This window comes from Hemicordylus capensis, chromosome 10 (genome assembly GCF_027244095.1).
Source record: "Hemicordylus capensis ecotype Gifberg chromosome 10, rHemCap1.1.pri, whole genome shotgun sequence".
Classification (NCBI taxonomy): Eukaryota; Metazoa; Chordata; class Lepidosauria; order Squamata; family Cordylidae; genus Hemicordylus; species Hemicordylus capensis.
Genome location: NC_069666.1, coordinates 12,332,084 through 12,353,609, shown reverse-complemented (window position 1 = coordinate 12,353,609; position 21,526 = coordinate 12,332,084). Strand labels below are relative to the sequence as shown.

The window sequence follows — 21,526 nt, the reverse complement described above, 5'->3', positions numbered from 1 at the left end:
TGGAACTAAGAGCTTTCTGAAGCATCTGAGCGCATAGGCAGTCAGATAGAAACTGACTAGAGAGAAGCCCAACCTCCACAGGAGGATACTGCAGGCTCATGCAGGGGCGGCTGAAGGCGTTGCAAGGAGCTAATGATGTCTACCCAAAGCAGGTCTGTGCAGGCGCAGAACCCATTTTTAGGAGTGTCGCTGGAATCACTATCCAGATCACCAAATACCAAAGCATAGAGCAAGGCTGCAACCCTAGGCAGGCTTCTCCTGGGAGTAACTCCAAATGAGATCCGTGATACTTTCTTCTGAACATGAATAGGATTGAGCTGTGTACTATACTATCCATGTCATTTGATTTATGCTTATTACATCTGTGTTTGATAGAACAGACTTATGCGCACTGCCAAACTGCCAAAGTATTTTAAGTCTCACTGTTCAAATAATCCTATAAATGCCTGTATGTTATCTCCTACAGCACACAGAGCAGTACTAAAAACCACGGCAAATGCAGTACAATCATGGACACTTGACAGTCGGGGGGGGGGGTCAATGCTCGCACAGAAACGACTCTGCCATCAGTCCTTCCTACACATGACTTCTCAGGTTCCAGCGTTGTCCAAGAAGCAGCCAAATTGCTCTCATAACATAACTGCCATGACTTCCAAGTAAACATGTTTTAACATTAAAGCAAAGAAATGCAGCATAAAGCTTTGCTTGCTTCCCCCACCCCAAAATAGAGGGTTTTCAATGACAGGTAAGCTTTTGTCCCTATTTGTTTCATTAAATTTAAAAGTATATCCATGCTTCTAAGTATTTTTATTTATTGTTAAATTTGTATAGCGCCTTTCAAACAAACAATCCCAAGGCGGTTCACATAAAAATTAAACAACAAGACTATAAAGATGACACAATTAAAATATTAAGCTAAAATATAAAAACAAATCTGACTAAAAAGATTTAAAATAAAAGCATAAGAACTAAGTATACAAAACAATCAAACCTAATGCATATTTGGTTTCACCTGTTGCTTCTTCAGATCATCTATTGTTCTCTCACAATCTTTAAGGTCATTCTGCAGCCGTGAAATCTGGTTTCTTTTGGTTCTGTTACTGTTCAGCAGGCGTTCCAGTTCAGCCTTGAGCTCCAAAATGATATCATCTTTAGAAAGCTTGTTATCTACAACTTTGTTTTGTGTAGCACTGTTGAGTATTGCCAAAACAAAAACAGCACCACATTAGCAGTTACAAATATTGAAAAGCTTAATGCTTCTGAGCTACTTGCAATTTTTCTTCCACTTGCTAAGGCTACAATCTTACCAAGTAAAGTTGTTTAGGATGGGGTTAGCAGGTTTAAAAGTGGTATGCATCTTTGATAGGTTAGCCTAATATCTGGACAGGAAGATCCTGTTCATTGCAGAAAGCTGGGTCACCCCAGCCCAACCATTCTGCAACTCTACAGTTAATACAGGAGTTCAAAATAAACAACAGGATTAAAGCAGCAGTATATTCAGTGTCAAAAGTTGTAGATGCAAGAGGTGAGTTAGCTAGCTATTATTCAGTGGGTATATTCTTTACCAGATTGGTTTCTGCCGCAATCCACATTTTAACTTGCCACATAACCAGCAATTTCACCCATTCTGGGAAACCAACAACCATCATGTGAACTTAATTTTCTCTGTCATAATGCCAAACAAAGGCAGTTCAACCACCACATTTAGGCTGGAATCTAAGATAAATGTATACATACTTGAGAACTTCTTGAATCATCAAAACCTTTTACACACTGAAGCTCTTCTCATGATCAGTGAGAAGAGCTTCTCAGCGCTCTGCAGGGAGAGCGGGTTTGCCCGACCCTCCCTGCAGACAAGCACTCATGCATCACTGGGCGGGCGCATCAGCCACCCAGATGAGCGGCGGCTCACCAGTAGTAGTTCTGCGCCTCAACTGGTGCCCCACCCTCAGAGCCCCAGTAATGCACTACGCAAGTATGCAGTGCATTTCTGCCCCTCCCCCTGAGTGTGTCCACCATGGCACAATCCAAAAAATGAGGTTAACTCATTTACTCTGTTAACCTCATTTAAGGGGGTGGCTTCGCAAGCAGGCTTGCCCATGTGGAGCCACCGAGCTTGCCCTCAAGCCCGGTGGTTCTCATGAGCAAGCAAAACCAGGCTGGGCCCCTTAGCCCGGTTTTGCTCACTCGTTTGAAAAGCCTCACTATGTCACTGCAGCTTTAGTTCCTTAAATAAAGTTCTACGAGACGCACACTGCTACTCTAGTAAAATCTCTAGGATATCCAGAAAGAACCAAGCAAGAAGGGCTACATTGTAATCTAAGTGCAAATTGCGAGGCTACTTCACAGATGATATTTTTAGGTCTACTTAACAACTGAGGTGTGCCTGCCATTTCTTTGTTTACAATGATTCACGATTTCAGTTATGAAAGCCCACTAGTTTCACACCCTGTGAATGCATTGGCAGTTAGGCTTTCAAACTCTGGTGTATAGTCTGATTTTAAGGGAATGGTCTGGGCACATCTGATCTTGCAGCACTGTTGAAGCTAAGCAGGGGTAGGGCTGATCACTTCCTTGGAAGAGAGAGCAGTGGCAGTCCCATATAAAAGGGAGAAATAAACCTTGGTTAAAAGAAACCAACTAACAAGCTTTAGATACAAGCAAGTATCTGTAAAGTACACCTATTGTTCTGATGGGAATATTTGGGCAACAGTTCAATAATAATGTATTTTAAAATTAGAAAGGTGTTCACTCAGTACCTGTGAAGTTTCAGTTTCTTGTTGACCTTTTTAATACCCAAATCTACATAAGAGTCGGTCATGTCTACACTCAATTCTCCACCTGGATCACTGAGAAATATACCATGCTTCGCAGCAGATTCATACAAAACAATTTCTTCTTTGAGTTCCTTTAGCTCTTCCTAAAAGTACATATATAAATCAAATTAGAGACAGAAACAAATCCATAACAGGTTAGGGCAGTGATCTTCACTATTTTTCAAGCCGGAGCCACGGTGGCAAAAAACCTCCAACGTGAAAGCCATTTCCTGCTGTGGTGCTGTCCACACAGTACTGGACTTTTCTCGGTGCTGGGAGGACCCTATAAGAGAGATGGAGCCCCCTCTTAAGAGCCCTAGGAGGAAAGCGCAAGCAAGGGCTACACTTCCCAGAACTCTGTGTATGCCTTCCAAGATGACGAAGGGGCTCAAGTGGGCTCCGTTTCCCTTAAAGGAGTCCCCTGGCACTGGGCAAAGCACAGGCCCACACACGCTAGGAACAACAGTGTCCACATGATGCCGGGGGACACTGCAGAGTATTCAGATTTGGCTAAAGCTTCACACAGGCCCAATAAACAATCTGTCAGGGGGCTACACTTAGGGTTGATGGGGGCCGCCACTAGCCTTGGGTCCTAAAATGAAGAACATTGTAGGACCCAAGAACATTTATAGGAATATAAACCTGCTAGTCCCAGCAGTTACCTCGAAACTGGAGCTAACCGAGAAAGTGAACCTTTGGTCTTACCTGGCCTGTGTATTTGACAAACATCTTACACGTGTACATATCACGGCAGAATGTATAGTTATGCCTCCTTGTTCTTACAAAGGGCTCCCAATGGCCTCTCATCCCAGGGACTGCCCAGGTCTATACTTGCTTCACCTCAGCTGTAAATCAAGATCAGGTGCTTCCAAATTACTCAGAGGGCCTCACTTTTCCAGAGTTCGTGCAAGACACTTTTGAGCTAGAGGCCCAAGTTAAGCACGAAGCTAATTTACGTCCTTGTTTCTAACTGACATGCTGTTACCTATTGCCCTTTACAAATATAAAGTTAGCCATCTGCTAACTATAGGGCTTGTTCACATGAGCCTAAATAGGGTCGGAGGAGCACCCCGTCAGGGCAGGAGACCTGCATAAGGTCCAATCGGCAGTCGTGTGTTTGCAAAGATTAAGGTAGGAGGAGGGGAGGAGAGTGATCATGTGGGAGCCAAGAGCTGGAGAGGGCAGGCACAGCCAACTCACATTCTGTCCCCAACATTTTATTGAGGATGGATGAAAAGTTGTCCTACCCAGCTCCCGGCTACCACATGATCTACTTTGATCTTTGTGTGGCTTTTTCAGTTAATCCATTCCTTGATCCAGGCCAGCTTTTGCATGGGGTTCTAGTTATCTGTATTCCAGTCCTGGAATAGAGGCAGGGCTAACAAACAGCCAGCAGCAAGAGCACTGAAAAGCAGTCTGCACTTGCCTTTATCAAACCATTAATATTCCCTATTCCATTGCACTGCCTTGTCCTTGCATACCACAACTCTTTCCCTTGGATTCTACACTTCGCAAATACACAATTGCTGATCAGGAGCATGCCCGGCTCTCTTACCCTGGCCGGGCACTCCTCTGACCCTGTCACGGGTCAGAGGGGGTGGCAGTATTACACAAGAGCAAAAGGGAGCACACATAACTGCAGCTTGCTTCTAACAACGGCTAGCATATCACCTGCAATGCATCTGCACCAAGCTAAAGCAAAGTCTACCAAAACAGTGTGAAATGAATTCAAACAAGTAAATATCTTTATGAGGAATAAAGTATTTATCTTCTGAATTCAGACACCCTATTCTCCACTGCAGCCACTTTCTTCTCCAAAGTTATTGCACACTTTTATCTTTCTCCCAGTTGAGGAGAGCCCAAACATTACTGTTTTTTCACACCAGAAAATAAACCAACCTGCAGAGCCTTATTCATTTCATTGCTTATCAGCTGTGCAGACTGGGCTTGCTGAAGCTGAATGCGTAACTGGTTTGTCTCCTGTACAAAACCTGAAGAGAAAGAACCAGAGTGGTTATCATGAACATAAACATTGCTAAGGTCTGGATGTTTTGGCTATATATTAAGGAAAAGTTCTCAATTTTTAAAAAGCAACTTTTCCAGCACTTGAGACTGTGGTTGCTTTATTTCTTTTCATAATTTTTCCTCTGCATTTTAAAAATGAAAGGAATGATGAGTAAGACAGACATGTCAAATGTTTGCTTTTCTTTAGCTCACTCAAAACTAAAGAAAACAGTGGAGCTATGCCAGAAAAACAGAATGAACAAGGCTGGCTTGGTACAGGAGTTGACTATTTATTTATTTATTAAAAGGGCAAGACACTTAAAAATGCATGCCTGCATCTTTAAATGTCACTTAAAGAGGTGTTTCACCATATTTGTTTAACCAGCAGGAATATTTTTCAGCCAGAGTTGGCAGGGTGTATGTCACCTGAGTATCACTTGTCACATTAATCACTGCATATTTACTTTATTATGCAAGGTTAATTTAAAGAGGAAGTTTTCCCTCTACAGCAACTTTACATCCTCCCACAAGAGGCTCATCTTTCTACCTATGGGGATCAGACTTCTGCTTAAGGTGGCCAGCTAAAAAAGCGGTTGGACCAGAAGTGGCAACATTTAATTTTTGGTATAATATGTACATTATCAAGGATAATGTAGATTAGTGGTTTTAAGACTCCTGCTTTCAGGAGACATCTTCCAGATGGATATGCTTGCCAAAGGGTACCTGAACATCTACAATGGAAATCCATTTGGTTTTCAGATAATTCTGGGATATGTTCTAGAACCATGCTCAGAGTTTGTACAAGGTGCCATCTGAGCTTATGGGACCTACACAAGATACTGGCCCACATAATGTGCAATGCTGGCGTTCCCAGTCAGCTGTTGGTGCAGTGCATGTGGAAGCAAGTCCCTGTGGGGTTGGGCAAGAGTGCAGTTCCACAACTACTTAAGACAGCACACCCACACTTGTGTCATGAAACTTACATGGGAAACCATGCAAGTTTTGCTGCACAAGTGTGGGTCAGTGTTCTCTCTAAGGCATTCACACATGCACACACTCACAAGTGTTTTGATGTCCGTTCAGTTAATTTTAGATTCCTCTTCGGTTGAATCCGGAAGGCCCCACTTTGGATGCATGTGTGCACAAACACTGCCTTGATACTGCTGCCCAGAACAAAACTCATTCCACACACAGATGCAAAAAATTTGAGAGAACACTGGTGTGGGTGTGCTGCTTTAAGTAGCTGTGCAACTATACTCTTGCCCAACACCACTGGGGATTGCTTCCACATGGAGAGCAGCACCAGCTGATCCGGAATACCGGCATTGCCTTGTGCATCATGTGGGCCACTGTACCCTTCAGTATGCCCAATATTATTTTGCAGCTATGCATCACAAAGGAAAATTGGTAACTGCAGGCAAGAAGCTGATCAGGGCCTGTTGCATTTTGTCTGCTATTGCTGATCTTCTCATTGACTCCAAGTTGTTGCTTGAAAACCAGACTAGATGAACTGAGGGGACGATAAGCTGACAGGTAAAAAGGACACCAAGATTAAGATTAATCAGCATAACATGATTTACTTGCCCTCTTCAGCAGCCTGCCTGTTCTGAGAGTGCCGGGTGGGAGGGGAGCAAGGGAGGATCGCTCTTCATGCTGAAAAGCAGACTTATTCTGAACACTGTGCTTCCTAAACTGTCCAACACAGACTTGTCAACGCAGCTTTTTCCAGATGCACTACCATGAACTAGTTTTACCCGAAGGCAGAGGTTTGGATACCACTGTGATTCTTCATGTATATGGTATTATCCCAATTTAGAAGTCCTTATTTTATGAAAAAATGCAGAAGAGACAAACCTGTTTGCAGGAGATTTGCACACTGGTTTTGGCTTTCTTCTAGACTCCTTGAAAGTCGATTGATTATTTCAGTTTTTTCCAATTTGCTTTCTTCCAAGGTCCTTTCAAGTTGTTTCACATGTGCCTTTAGGTGACAGCAGAGTTCTGTCTGATAAGAGACATGGTTTGACCAACATTATAGTTAAGCATTTATTGGAATCACTTGTTCCTGCTTAGGAATTTACTTTTTAAAAATGCAAGGTTAAATAGTCTGGATCAGTGATATAAATGTATGTTTTACAATCTCAGATGATTACTCACACAAAGTATATAGTTAACAGCTAGTATTTAGGTATCAACCTTGTTCTTAGGGACTATTTGTCATTTGTGTGTGTGTCCATCCCCAACTATCTAGATATTCACTAGCCATAGGCCTAGATGTGCAGGCTCTTTAACAGCAACCCATTGTTTTACTGAAAGGGAAGTCTTATTCTACCAGTTCCATCCCGATACTTATGGCTACCTAGGGCTTTTGCCACAACAGAAAAAATTAGTTGAGAAACAGAAGCCTCTGAAGAAATTATGGCACCTTTAAAAACTTTTTAACAATTGTACCTGTACCCTTATCTTTCCCTCTCCCAACTTCCTCCATGCCCTATTTTCAAATATTTATTCCTGAGCCCACTCTCAAAACAGTTTCAGACATTTTAATGACTCATCCCATATTAATGATTTAAGATAATATCCATGGTTATGTAAAACTAGGCGCCAGAGTTGGATGTGGGGAGAGAACAGGTCTATTTTTCTTTCATATTTTGGAGAAGTGCACATTTAGTTTGCAATGGCTGATAAAGTATTCATTAAGAAAATAAAGTTCCTGGCATAATATCTTATGTAACAAAATTAAAGTCACCAAAAGGTATGCTGGACAGAAATAATGAACCCATCTCCATATATGGTATTATGAAAAGAAAAAGAATTTAATATTGGCAGCAGAAGAGTATAAATCAACCAGCAGCACACAACTACAGAAGAGGCCTTCCAGCAAAACACCAGTGGTGTATGTTGTTCTTGCTATGTTTGCTGTGACAACCAGCTCCGCTTGCTAAGGGCACTGAACCAATCTTGTGTAAACCTCAAAAAGCCCAATCTACACATTGAAGCAGCAATGGGGGCTGCTTGAAATAACACACAGCTGTGACTGTATATGGCAAACAGCTGACTCGATAGTTTGTCACAATTTTCGCTACACCAAGGCGTGGGGTGGGAAGGAGACAAGATGGCGAGGTGGTTTTGAAGTTAGTAATGAGCCAACTGGGGTGGCCTCCGGCCAGTACCACCCCGGGGGCACAAATGCTCACTGAGATTTTTGACAAGGTATACCCCTCTAGATAGCACTGCAGTCCTTCAGCTTTCAGGGCATTCTCATGCTTAGATTGTCCTGGGCATTGGGCCTGGAGTGGCCAAATTTGCAGCAGTGTTTTAAAAGCTTTTGAAAGTTTTAGAAGCAGAAAGACTACTATAAATTGCAAAGGATATTGTCAGAGGAATGGAAATGAAAATTGGCAAGGATGTTCTCCAAAGGTTGCTCCATGGAGAGAGTACAACAATTTGTTCATTGTTCGTCCAAACTTAACCCTTTTCTCTGTGCAAAAATGACCACAATTTTACCCTAATCATTTGTGGGTAGGGATAAAGAAGGGGTCATAACACAGAAAGCTGTAAGTGCAACAATGCTACCAGCTATTTCCCATCACTAGGGGAATAGACATTGCAAAAAATCACAATGAGCATTTGTCCCCCAAGATGATACTGATGGCTAACATTTGTGAGCCTGGCTCATGGATTAAGCGGTGAAAAGTTGTCAGAATGTCAGGGAAGGGAGCAGACTGTCTGCATGGGCAAAAAGCGGTCTAGGCATAATAGAAAGGCATACTGTCTTAACATAGGTTAAGACATTATGTGGAACTATGGTTTAATCCTGATGCAATGCAATATTCACAAGCCTACAGCTTGTTCATTTCACTCTTGCCTTTGTACATGATGGGAAATAATATTCTGCATCTGTTCTCCGTTTAGTACAAGCTGGGATTTGCCACAGTATTTAAACCAGCAAATACCAGTTTGTTTTTTTGCAAGCACTGGTTAGAACAAACATTCATGAAAATGGAAGTAGAAAACCTCTTCCCCCTTGTGTGCAACAGGGAGGGTGGGAAACACATGAACATAGTGCTTGTGAACGGCGCATGGAACCAAGATTAAGACACGGATCTGCATGACATCTCAGTGGATCCATAATCTACCACAGTGTAATCTATTTTAATCACAGAAGATAGTTCTTCTGTATATTAGAAGATAGTTCTTTGTTGCTATCTTGTCACCAGAAGCTTGTTGTAGAAAGGGGCTTGTATGGAATTAAATAAGAAACCTGATTAACACTTTGCTATAAGTGGCAAATGCCTAATAAAACTTCTTTAAAATGCCACTCTTACATCAGCTTAGAACATTTGTACCAATACAACTGATTCAAGAGAGTGATCTTCAGAATAGTCTTTTTGGGAAAGGGTGGGGGAGAAGTCCATGAGGACTCCTCAGTGACTGGCAACATGTTGTTCATCTGGATCAAGTTTTTGATCCAGAATTAGCTGTTCCAAAGAGAGTATCTTCCTACCCCGCATAGCATAGAATGTGTCATGCTAGTAAGACTTACAGTATTTAAAATGTGTAAGGAACTTTGCAGACTGTTTAATACAGTCACTCAACATCCTCACTCAGATGGTAGGTTGGCCAGAATTGCAAGGAAGCCCCTTTTATGTAGGAGGCTATTATCTGCCAATGACCAACCAGCAAGACACTGGTATGTACCAGAATCTGAATCCTTGTAGATTTTGGTCTCACGCGCTATTTGCCTTAGACTTTTCACTTAGACGTTTCTGCCTCTATGAGCACTATAGCTTCAAAATACACCCCCACGCCCCAAAAAACCCATGGTCAACAGAAGTAGAAACATTATTATTTCTTAAGCCTGTGCATGATGAAAACTGTCAGATCCAATCCGACAGAAAAGTTGTCTGGAGGGACTGACATGACCCCCAAAACTTCCAGGCCAAATCAGAAATGTGACAATGCTCCAACCTTCTGTAATTGGGATTTAAGAGTTAAAGGGGTTTTCCCTTTGGAGTGTAAAAGCTCAACAAGCCAAAAAGAAGCAGCCCCTCAGCAGCAAAGCAGCTTCTCTTTTGTGGAGCTGGGTCGGACCAGTATGTCGGAACTGTGAGCAAGTTCCACCATGACAGAAGGGATTTTAGTCAAGGGGGGCCCTCCTGTTGTGGCTGAACTCCTTCTGATTATGCCAGACAGAGGCATATTGGTTCAGACATGTTTATTGGAACAACTGCACAGTCCTAGAACAGTAGCCACCAATACCATGCCATCGGCATGTTGACATTAACTTTCCTGGGGGAGCTCAGTTTGACCTACTTTACAAAATATGCTCGAGTGGTACTCTGCCTAGAAGTCAGTCAGTCAGTCAGTCAAAAATGGAGTGGTTATCCTATTTGTTTTTTAAAAAATATAAAAAAGGGGGGGGGAACCAGTAGGTCTGGAGCTTGCTAAACACATCTTAGTCTCGTGATTTTGTAGCACATCTGTTGTATATTTTTGAAGGAAAAATATTTAGAAGCGTTACAAGATGAAGAAAGCAAAATTCTGCTAGTTAGATACCCACTGTAGACTAGCTTCATATCAAAAGTCTGAGTCTGACCTGCTCCTGGAGTGCTGTATTCCTAGCATCAACTCTCTGCTGTAAAGACAAGATTTCCTCTTCATATTTTTGCTTCAGTGTTGCAACGATGGCCTCATGCTGCTCTCTGGCACGCTGAAGAGCATCAGAGCGTCGAAGTTCCAAGAGCTGCTGCTGCATACTCTCCATGGCAACCTCTGCTACTTTGGATTGTTTGACCAGCTACCAAAACAGAAACCCCAAAAGAGACATACCTGATCACATTGCACCAGTATTCAGAAGGTTGCTTATGTTAAAAGGCAGCAATAGAAACATCAATACAGTTAAAAAGAGTAGGTCTGTTCACACAATCATATGAATCTACATTTAATGTGGGCTACCAACATTGGCATGATTGTGTGAACCCATGCCAAGGTGGGTTCACACATTCAGTTCAATGTTGGTAACCCACATTAATCCTAGATTCAAACAACTATGTGAACAAGGTTAGTAGATTACATTCTGAAATACAAAGTCAGATAAATTTTTGGGAACAGCCAGAAACACATATATGCTTTCAGAATGCAAACCTGGCTTTGCAAAGTACAGAGTGGCTAATAGTACTGTCAGGTTGTCATGCCCCAAACACAATTACTACAAAATATTTTTCCAGAGTTATAAAGGAAGTGTTAAGCACTGGGAAAGAGAGAAGGAAAACTGAGCAGCAAGGAGTCATGCCATGGCCTTTTCCTTTTTTTGTCTGCACCCAGTTCTAAGAGGCACTATGTTTCAAGTACAGCTGGGAAATATAAATTCCCTGAAGGTCTAACACATCTCTCACACCTTCCAAGCACCATTTAAAAAGCAGTTATAAATATCGTCTGATGTAAATGTTGACCAAAGTTTTAGTAGCTGTAAATATTAAAATTATTGTAGTACCTGCTCTTCATTAGCAGTTAGAGTTTGAATTTGGGTTTCAAGTGCTTTTATTTGGCCTTCAAGTTGAACTTCTCTTTCTTTGCCATTTTGATAGAGTTTTTGGCTTTCCTGCAGACTAAGACACATGCCATCCTTTTCATCTTTAAAAAAAACACAGAACACACACATTTGATGATTTTTTTTGTTTAAGCTGTAACACCCTTTTGGGAGGAAAGTGCTAGGTGTCAAGTTTTTGTTCTATATTTGTACAGATATAGGAAAAAGGGAAACCGAGAATGGTATCTTGTATTTCGAATTTCGTTGGTGCCCATTGGGATCGACATGCGTACCAAGTGCCAAAGAGGCTTAAAGCAGATCTGAGGCCAATAACTATGTCAATTAGAGCAAGCTCTCTCTCACCACCAAAGTACAAGGCATGCTACCCACTCAGCGACCAGCAGGGGGCAAAGGGACACATTTTCTTCAAATCAAATACTGCACAAAATGGATTCGTGCCATTTAAAAATCAATGAGCTTGAAAAAATAAAAAATCAATATGAAAAATCAATATTAGTTATAATTACAAAAAAAGCAAAGCTGCTTTATACTAAACTATCTAGACCTATATTTTCTACTCTGACCAGCAGGAACTCTCCAGTATCTCAGCAGAGGTCTCTCCCTACCATCACCTGGAGGGTTTTCAGATAGCAGGCTTAAACACGCATTTACTGTTAAGCTTTACTTCATGTTTGAAGTTGCCCCCAAAACAGATGCAAAAAGTAGATATTTTTGCACCCTGGATATAAATCAGGCTACACTCTAACACACACTGAAAAACCCAAATTGCATGTGAAGCGCTCCCTGATAGTTCACAGGGACTTTGGGATAAATCTGGCTGATATGTGAACACACTCCCTCTATTCTGGAGGAGATAAAAACTAAAAGCCGGGTGTGAAAAAACCTCCTGCTCCCTGAAGTACTTTAACTTGGTGATGGTAGGGATTGAACTTGAGACCTTCTGCACACTAAAAGCATATGCTCTATCATGGAGTTACTGCTCCTCCTTTCATATTGCAGGAAGAATACAAGAAGAGAGCATACCTGCCAACATGTCCCTAGAAGACACTGAAGATCAACTCTCCCTATCACACACAAATTAGGAGCTTTGCAGAGTCTGTGCATGTTTACGTACACACACACACACACACACACACAGTTTGGAAAGGAGATTACCAGCTGAATCCACCAACTGATACACGCTCCCTTCAGGAGAATACCTGCAACAGCACTAGATGCAGCTGTGCATTTTGCAAGTGACTGAGTCTCCAAGATCAGCCACCTGCCCAAAGTAGATGAGAAGTGGGAAACACAGGCTCAACCAGATTACCACACACACAAGGAAGAGTGCTCATCCTTTGCTTCCAAGGGGCCTAGATTACATGCAGAAGAAAGCCATCCTCCACAGCCCCCACCCCCAGGGCACAGAGATTTACCTTTGACAATCGCAAGCTGATGTGACAGATACCTAATCTGCTGTGATCTCTCCTCCAGCTGTGTATTAAGTTCTTCCAGTTGTCTTCCTTTCGCTTTATTGATAACTTGAAGTTGCAGAATCTGCATGTTGTCTGAAGCATCTATCAGTTCAGATAAAGCTTCTAATTAAGTCAGGTATTAAGATAGGTACAGCTTTCAAGACTAGTCTGAATTAGGCCATGACATTTAAAGATGGGAATTTTATCCGATTAGAATTATCAAGCCCTTTATTAAAATTTTGTCAAATACATCTTTGAATTTGGGCATTTTGGTTTCTCAGATAGCAAAGCACTCATAGTCACATCTCCAGGACAAGACCATAGAGATGAAGGGTCTGCTTCCCTAAATGCCACTGTACAAGCCACCTAACTTTGGAAGCAACACACATTTTTCAGGGAAAATGTTCCTGATGTCCCATGTCAATTGGGATTTGGTTTAACATACTCTTTGAGTATGCCATGTTAATTTTTCATGCTGTATTAATATCTCAGTTTTTCTAGTCATCTAAAGCAGTGGTTCCCAACCTTGAGTCCCCAGATGTTGTTGAACTACAGTGGCCATAATCCCCAGTCACAGCTATTGTGGCTGAGGATGATGGGAGTTGTAATCCAATGACATCGGGACACCTAAGGTTGACAATTTCTGTTTCTAGAGTACAAAGATTTGATTAGGAAAAGAGTCAGAAAAGCACACTTTGAGCTCAATGTTATGCCTTCCCACACAACAATAAGTACCACTAGAGTCATTCCCAGGTAAGTGTGAGTAAAACTGCAGTTTTTATATTCAAACCAATCAAACCTTGACGTTGAGATTATTTTAATTAGAAAACTTGGACTCCCCCCATCCCGTCCCACAACAGGACGACTCAAAAGCATGCAAAAAATTGGGGGGGGGGAGAGATACTAAAAACTATAACACACTAATTTTAGCACACCCAAGAAGCTATGCATTTAATTTTGTGTGCGCATGCTTCCTAAAAAAATCACATGAAAACAGGAGTACAACTTTTAAACTGTTCAGTTAGACTTTCATTGTATCCATTCACTAGGTTACCAATTGATTTATACGTTTAAAAAATCAGTTTTTAACACACTGAAAGTATTCCACCAAAAAATATAGCTGTGGAATATGTTCTGCCCCATGTCACTGCCTACAGTACAGGCCCTTGGCCTTCCAAGAACTAGTACTGTGGCTGCCTGCAGCCTGACCCTGGGAGAGCCAAGTTACTGGGTCACCTTCACTAGAAGTCTTTGACCCAGAGCCATGGCAAAACAGGCAGGAACCACCATCCCAGTGCCCTGTAGCAAGCTGGTACCGGGATTATTAGCTGCTGTTGATTAAATTAGCTCTAGAGTTAAAGTAAAATACCTGCTTCCCAACTCCCCTGTGGGCAAGGGCTTTCCCAATATGAATATTGCTAAGTCAGTGATTTTCCTATCTTTCAAGTGGAAGCCATTCTGGCAGAAACCCTTCAGTGCCAGAGCCATTTCCCTCTGTACTGACCTCTATGCTGTGCTTTCCCAAGTACCAAGGGAGGCCTTTATAAGATAGAGAGTCCTGTTGAATATCAGTGCCATCTTGGAAGCATAGTCCTCCTCAGCACTTTCCCCAGCGAGCTCTATTAGAAAAGTGTTGGGAAGGACCACACTTACTCGCGTTACGTGCATGTTTCCCAAAATGGCACCGGGGTTTTGGAACGGCTCAGTTTCCCTTAAAGGAGCACCACTGATGCTGGGCAAAGTGCAGCAACATGATGAGCAGTCACCTCTGCATGGTGCCAGGGGGCTAAATGGAGTATTGGGCTTTGCCCAAAACTTCAACAATTATTTTATTTTATTTTATTTATTTAATGTATTTATATACCGCCCCAAACCAATTAGTCAGGGAGCCGTACTTAGGCTCATGGGGTGGACCACTGGCTCCAGGGCCATAAGTCATAGTTAAAAGACAGACAAAATAATTCTCAGGAAGGGGGGGGTCTGTGGCAAAGTGCACGACCCTGTGGCCCATACTGGATCCCTGAAGCATAGTTCTGAGAACAACTCTGATAGGTCTACACCAGCTTTCAACACAGCACAGCTTCACAGGATTGAGAGAAAATCCTTCTACAAGCCTAGTTTTTGGTTAGTCTTCTAATCAATCTCATGTACTTTAGCTATCCAGAAATTGCCAGTTTAGAGACAGAAATTGATTTACACTGAAGCACGAAAAGACAAAAAAAATCTCCAAAGCAAGAGAACACTTACTCTCGCCAGTACCCAAAAATTCTTGCTGCATCTCTTCAAACAATTCCTTGGTTTTTGCCGGGTCTGGAGAAATGGAGCCTGTTTGCTGGATGTTGTTCTGATATGGCTTATATATTACTTTGTAAGGATCCATAGTTTGGCTGTTAGTTGCTTCTAAAGTGCTGCACTACAACCGCAACAAAAGCATAACAATGATAAAAGATAGAGTATAAGTTGTTTCTAGTACATTTTGTATTTGAGTTCCAATAGCAGACTACAAAATACATACAGCACAAGTAAAAGGGAGCATATATATCACACTTTTCTATTTAAATACACAAATGGGTGCCCACTAGTCTAACCTCACTTGCATTTAAAGGCAAACATGGAAACTTACAAATGTTAGCATTTCTTATATACTACACTGTACATATACCATATATTGATATATATACCGTATACTCTGAAATCAGGATTCAAATGTGGATCGTATCATACAAAACAATGCAATGAAATATAATACACCAAGACCTTAATTTGGGAAGACTTACTATCAATTTCAATTGAAATCAATCCAAGTAAGGATGCCAGCTCAGGATTCTTTCCCACCCATCCCTTTCATGAAGTTTCAAACAGACTGGATTTTGAGCTTTCAATTCCATTTTAGAATATCACTGTTTTGTTATAACAAAAACATGGGACAAGAGATAATCTACAGTCTTATCAATAATCCACATACTTTCAAGTGTTCCTTCTTCACATCTGCAAAGTTTGCTATTTTGCTGTGTGGCTTATTGAACTCCTGCGGGTGGCCATTTGTGTATGGTCTAAAGTTTTCTGGAAGATGATATACATTGTTTTGCTGGTAGTGACCTGGTGCTTTATACCCATCTCCTCCAAGATATACATCATCGGGCCCATCTTCACTGGCCCTGCCAGAAATCTCGTACATGCTTTTATCTTCATCTTCATTGTGGTGGTCAGGCCAGTCATTGCCATGCATTTCACCCTGAAGGTTTCCTTGATCATATAAAAAGTGTTCGGCATACACATTCTGGCCCTGTTGATAGTCCTGTGAATGGTTAAAGTTAGTTAGCACTACAGAGCAATTAGATGTTTTCCAAGACAGCCTAATAAGATACTTGAAGCAATGTGGTTTATAAATCTAATCAATAAATATTGCAGATTTGTACCAAGTAGAGGCATAAGCATGCTATTCCAATCTACCACATTTTCCACATACTTACAGTTTGTGGGTTGGTTGTAATTGGATGATCATTCCATCTGGCAGCATCATTATCCCAGGGTTCATGCACTCTAAACAGACATCAAATGGAGTAGTTATTAGCTTTTTTCAATGGACCTCTCTTCCTTTTAACATTGTTCATACAGTTCCTTAGAATGTCGTTTCAATGCTTTCGAAAGCAAGGGGGAAACTCGGAGAAAAGTGTCAGTGGTCCTTGGGTGCTCTACAATCATGGTCCTCGGCTGCACTTACTGTTCGTGGTCCTCGGGTGCACTACAATCAGAGAAGCTGGAGAGATGATCTCCACTGTCTTCTAGCATATCATGGGGAAGGTCTGTCAGTAGCTGCTGCAACTGAAATAAGACATATTGTATAAGGGAGGGGTTCATATCCATCATCTTGACCCAACTATATATGAGATTAATTTGTGAAAGAAGCACACTACTCTGTCCTGAAGAATGTATACCATTACAATATGGCTACCAATGTAGTTTGAGGACGCTATTTTTCCCACTGTTCCAGGGTCCTTTCTGCAATAAAGTCAGAAAGTATTTTCTCTTGTAGCCAAGGCAGGTAGGAAAAGAAGCAGGAAAGGATCATGTCATCAATTCATGGAAGCTGGTGTGTTGCTCATGTGTGCCTTTGATATGCACACTTTGCTGCTACTCAGACACAGTGAGCTAGATCAGAATTGATCAATTTGTTCAGCACCAAGCACCACCTCAGAAATATATCATGAGCCAAAAAGCTGAAGTTATTCTAACTGCCTCTATATAACCAGTTCAGTCATGAAAACAGAAGTTGGGAGTGGCAGGTTGCCACCCCCGATTCACTTACCCGAGACTTCCTCTTCCCTCCTCCACCCCTCCCAAGGTAGGAACTGCCCTCCCCAACTCTGAGACGATATGAAGATGGCAGGAGGGACAACTCTTATTAGTGTTGTATTGCTTTCCCTATGTGCCAGCAGGAAGAGGTTGCAGATCATCATACCATAAGTACATGCAATGGGCCAAAAACTAGTTTTACCCTCAGATGGCCTCCAAATCCATCTGCAGCTCCTTCGGACCCTTCCAACCTGAGATGAAAGAGCACAGAACTTGGGCTGTGTCATACAACTGCCACTGACCAACAGACTCCATCACACATACCCCCATGTATCCCTATTATAATTGTACCTTTATATGCTTTTTAGCTGGGGAGCCAATTTAGGCTGAAACTAACTTGGATTCGGATATAAACTCTGTAATTCTCCTGCAGAATGGGTGTTAGTAATGCAGAACTACATTAACATATTATTTAAGCTGTAGCCACCTAATGGCACAGCAGGGAAGTAACTTGCCTAGAGGGAGCAAGAGGTTGCTGGTTCAAATCCCTGCTAGTATATTTCCCAGACTATGGGAAACACCTATATTGGGCAGCAGCGATCTAGGGAGATGTTGAAAGGCATCATCTCATACTGCACAGGCAATGAGGAGGCAATGGTCAACCCCTCCTGTATTCTACCAAAGACAACCACAGGGCTCTGAGGTCGCCAAAGACTCAACGGCACAACTTTACCTTTAATATAGAAAAACAAATACCACACTTTAAAATAGGCACCTTTTTCAAAGCCTCAGAATACTGCAGATACTTTTATTACTCAAATCTCTGCAGTCCAAACTTTTGGGGGGGCGGGGAACCAGACCCCTTACCTCTCTCAGAGCAGTCTAGCTATTCCACCCTGCCCAAGTTCTTTCTTTTCATTCAGCCACTCAATCCATATAAATTACCTTCCAGCAGCTAAATAAAACAATCCTTCTTTACTTACTTGGAGCAAGGAATCTTGTATAGAGTGTACCTGTTCTTCCAAACCTTCAGTGAGCTTTTGGTATACACAGTGGCTCTCAAATGATACAGCCGTGCAGTACATTTTCCTTTTCTCACAAGATTATTAGAAAGCTGTACACAACATATATAAGCAGTTATTTCACCTAGATTTGGCACCCAAATTTTCTTCTCCTCCAGACTAACAGGGTCTATACAGGCTTGCTAATAAGAGCAGAACATCTGCCTACAAATAAAGTTACCTCCTATTGTGAGTTACTATGTTACCAAGAACAGCAAGGGGAGATAATATAAGTAATATTGCAACCCTAGGCATGCTTACTTAGACGTAAGCCTCACTGGAAAGACTGTGTGATGTATTTCCAAGTAAACATACATAGGATGGTGCTGTAAGGCAGTTTCCAGAGACAATGCCCCACCATGGAGAAAGGAGAATTGGTTACGCACTGTGAATGCTGCTTCTTGCTGTGGGATTCGAGGACATTTGACGTGGGTTATGCTTCCCACATGCTCCAGAAGGCAGGACTATGCTAATTAAGAAATGCTTTAAGAGCTTAGGAAGGAGAATCCCACCCAGTTTGCAGCAGCCAAGTCCAAGATACAGAGAGAAAAGACGAGAATGAAAATGAGGAAAAATACACCAGGAGACATGGGTACCCGGACAGGTGGGTCGAGATGTCCTAAAATCCAGCAGCAAGAAGAAGCCTTCAAAATCCTTTCTCTGCTGCTGGATGAGGTCATCTCATGTGGGACATACAACAGCTGAGAACCCTGGGTGGGAGTGTCAGCATCTACTGGGGCAGAAGAACCTGTGGAAGGACACGCCTGCCAAAGGCTACTTGTGAAGAGTGATAGAAGTTGAGCTTGTAGTGTCAGGTGAGGGTGGAAGGCAATGTTCAGGTGGCTGTTTTGCAGATTTCAGAGAGTGGTGCATTAGTAGAGAAGACAGCTGAGGTAGCTGCTGATCTCATGGAGTACACAGTGATGTGAAGAGATGGTCATAGGTTTTGTACCTCGTAGGGCAACGTGATACAAGCCTTAATCCATCTGGCAATGGTAGTGGTCTTTTGACACATAGAGGAAAGAAGAAAAGAAACAAATAAGGCGCTGGTGGAAAGGAACAAAGCTGTGTGGGAGAGGTACACCTTCAGATAGTGGTGCACAGAGTTTATGCCAGGTTCTTCTCCCCCAAAGAGTATACAGGTTTTGTACAAAATGATGGTATGACTATGTCCTGAGAGCAATGAAATACAAAGCCTATGACGCCAGCACCAGCAGGAGAAAAACCTGCCAGGCGGACTGTTCTTGGAAGCAGGAATAATATCGAGCACTTTGTGTGCATAACCATGGTGTTTCAGGATGCTCCGTTCAGTTGCTAGGCAGCAAGCTTGAACCAAGGCAGGTCGTAATGGAGAATGGGGACTTGGTGAACAAGCCATAAGTTTCTCCTTGCCACCACCATAGAGGCCACGGAGCGTGAGGAGAAATGGATGGAATCCAATGTAGCATCGGCTATGAAAGCCTGTGCTTTTTGTATTTTTATTGCTTTTGGCAATTAAGATCTGAGGGAGGAACCTGGAGAAACTCATCTACCCAGAGTAGAGATACCCATGCTATGATTGAGGTGGTGATGGGAGAAATGATAACAATACTGATAAGGAAGCTGCCTCATGACCTTTTTTGAGGTCATCCACTTTTCACTAGGTTCATTGAGAGAGGTGTCCCTATCTCGAGGGAGGATGGCTCTGGACACCACAGGAACATCAGTGGGGGGAATCTGAAACATGTCTGAGGCTTCTTGGGTCGGACTATAGAATTTGTTAACAAGGAGAGTGAGTTTCCTATTCGCTTTCCATTCCTGTTTAACCATATCCACAAAACAATCAGGGAAGGGGAAGAGAAGGTCATGCTGTTTTGGCATTGGAAAGTTTCCCAGAATGGTGGGAAGTAGGCTTGTTGGGGCCCAAGTGTATTGATGGCTTTGTTAAATAAGTGTGTGAAATCATCTGGTGGAAAAGCAGAGGTTTGGTCATCTGACCATTCTCCTTCCTCTCTTGAGTCCACGTCTAAATCAGGATCCTATGTCCCTGGGATTTCAATGGAATTTAGTCACATCTTTCCTTGGATACAATCTTATGTGGGAGAGGACCTTTTTTTTTTTTTTTTAACTTTTTTGTACAGCAGAGCATTTAGTCATGTCAGCCCCTATCTGTAGCATCAAGTGACAGAGCCCAGACACAGACGTATAACCTCAGGAGAACTGGGGCCAAGAAGAGGAAATACGTCATCAGAGTGGTAAAAGGAAAAGATTTGGCTGTTAATTACCTGAAGGAGGAAAAAAGCCTTCAGAGATTTTTTACAGGTGGTGGTAACAATAAAAAACAAGCACCACACCAAAAGTCTGGTGGGATTCTCTTTGATTCTGAATCTTGGAATGCTTTCTAACAGATTATAATCCTGTCTTACTACACTGAGATAACATCTCCAGTACTGTGAGAGGAACTAGCAAAATCGAGTAAGGCACATGGAAAGAGTGCTCCTCCCCACAGCCCAACTTCTATTGAATATTTGTTCATTGCTTAAGTTAGAAACTAGAAGCAGAACGCACTCCATGTCAATTATTTAGCATCAGTGAAACCATGACAGGAGATTGGCTTTCACAGCACAAATGTCCACTGCCTGATCTTTTCCAAATGTTTGCTATAGTCTCTGAAAGTAAACACATACACGCTTATTTGCTATAATGTTAGCATAATGGGTCAGTAGCTCAGTGGTAGAGCATTTTGCTTTGCATGCAGAAGGTCCCAGGTTCAAATCCTGGCATCTCCAGGTAGGGCTGAGACTCCTGCCTAAACCTTGGAGAGCTGCTGCCAGTCAGTGTAGAGCTAAATGGACCAATGATCTGACTCCTATAAGGCAGCTTCCGATGTAATTCAGCAAGTATCAAATGCTTCATGGATGAGCCCATCCAATGAGACACTATCCTGAGAAGTGCCAGGATCCTAGATAATCCACTTCCAACCCCTCCACCCCACACAAAGATTTCCAGGGGAAGCTCAATTACAGAATGGAATAGGTTGACAAACATCACAGAAACTCTCAAATATTATATTTCTATTCAAAGAGTAAACCTGAACTTACAGAAAACACATACTGAAGTGCTGCACTGAACATCAGATGTTCTCTCTTCACAATGGAGAGAGGCACCGACATTCCTAAATACTCTAGATATGAAGCATAATTGACAATTCTGTTGCAACAGCTGATCCCAGCATCTGCAGAAACTTTAGGAATAATAAATGACAGTCACACTTATTTGAAAGTGCTTTAAATAAGGAGTTTTGGGTGACATCATGAGAAACTCAGGAGTAAATTCAAGCAGATTATGATGTCACTAGGTATCTCT

The 21,526-nt window shown here is 42.1% G+C and overlaps 1 protein-coding gene across 10 annotated transcripts in view; it reads right to left on the bottom strand.

Moving 5' to 3' along the window:
* CEP152 (centrosomal protein 152) overlaps nt 1–21,526 on the bottom strand; it is a 43,563-nt gene that overhangs the window by 18,970 nt on the left and 3,067 nt on the right. For 4 of the 10 annotated variants that reach the window (XM_053272810.1, XM_053272818.1, XM_053272812.1 and 1 more), the window contains 11 exons: nt 16,549–16,649; nt 16,298–16,367; nt 15,790–16,122; nt 15,072–15,237; nt 12,786–12,926; nt 11,314–11,453; nt 10,417–10,617; nt 6,675–6,822; nt 4,716–4,807; nt 2,760–2,920; nt 1,013–1,190 (listed from right to left, as the gene is read on the bottom strand). In XM_053272810.1, coding sequence (XP_053128785.1) covers nt 1,013–1,190; nt 2,760–2,920; nt 4,716–4,807; nt 6,675–6,822; nt 10,417–10,617; nt 11,314–11,453; nt 12,786–12,926; nt 15,072–15,237; nt 15,790–16,122; nt 16,298–16,367; nt 16,549–16,649 — 1,731 coding nt within the window. Of the gene's footprint in view, nt 1–1,012; nt 1,191–2,759; nt 2,921–4,715; nt 4,808–6,674; nt 6,823–10,416; nt 10,618–11,313; nt 11,454–12,785; nt 12,927–15,071; nt 15,238–15,789; nt 16,123–16,297; nt 16,368–16,548; nt 16,650–18,103; nt 21,452–21,526 lie in introns of those variants that run through there. The other 6 variants (XM_053272815.1, XM_053272813.1, XM_053272809.1 and 3 more) reach the window with 5 other exon arrangements.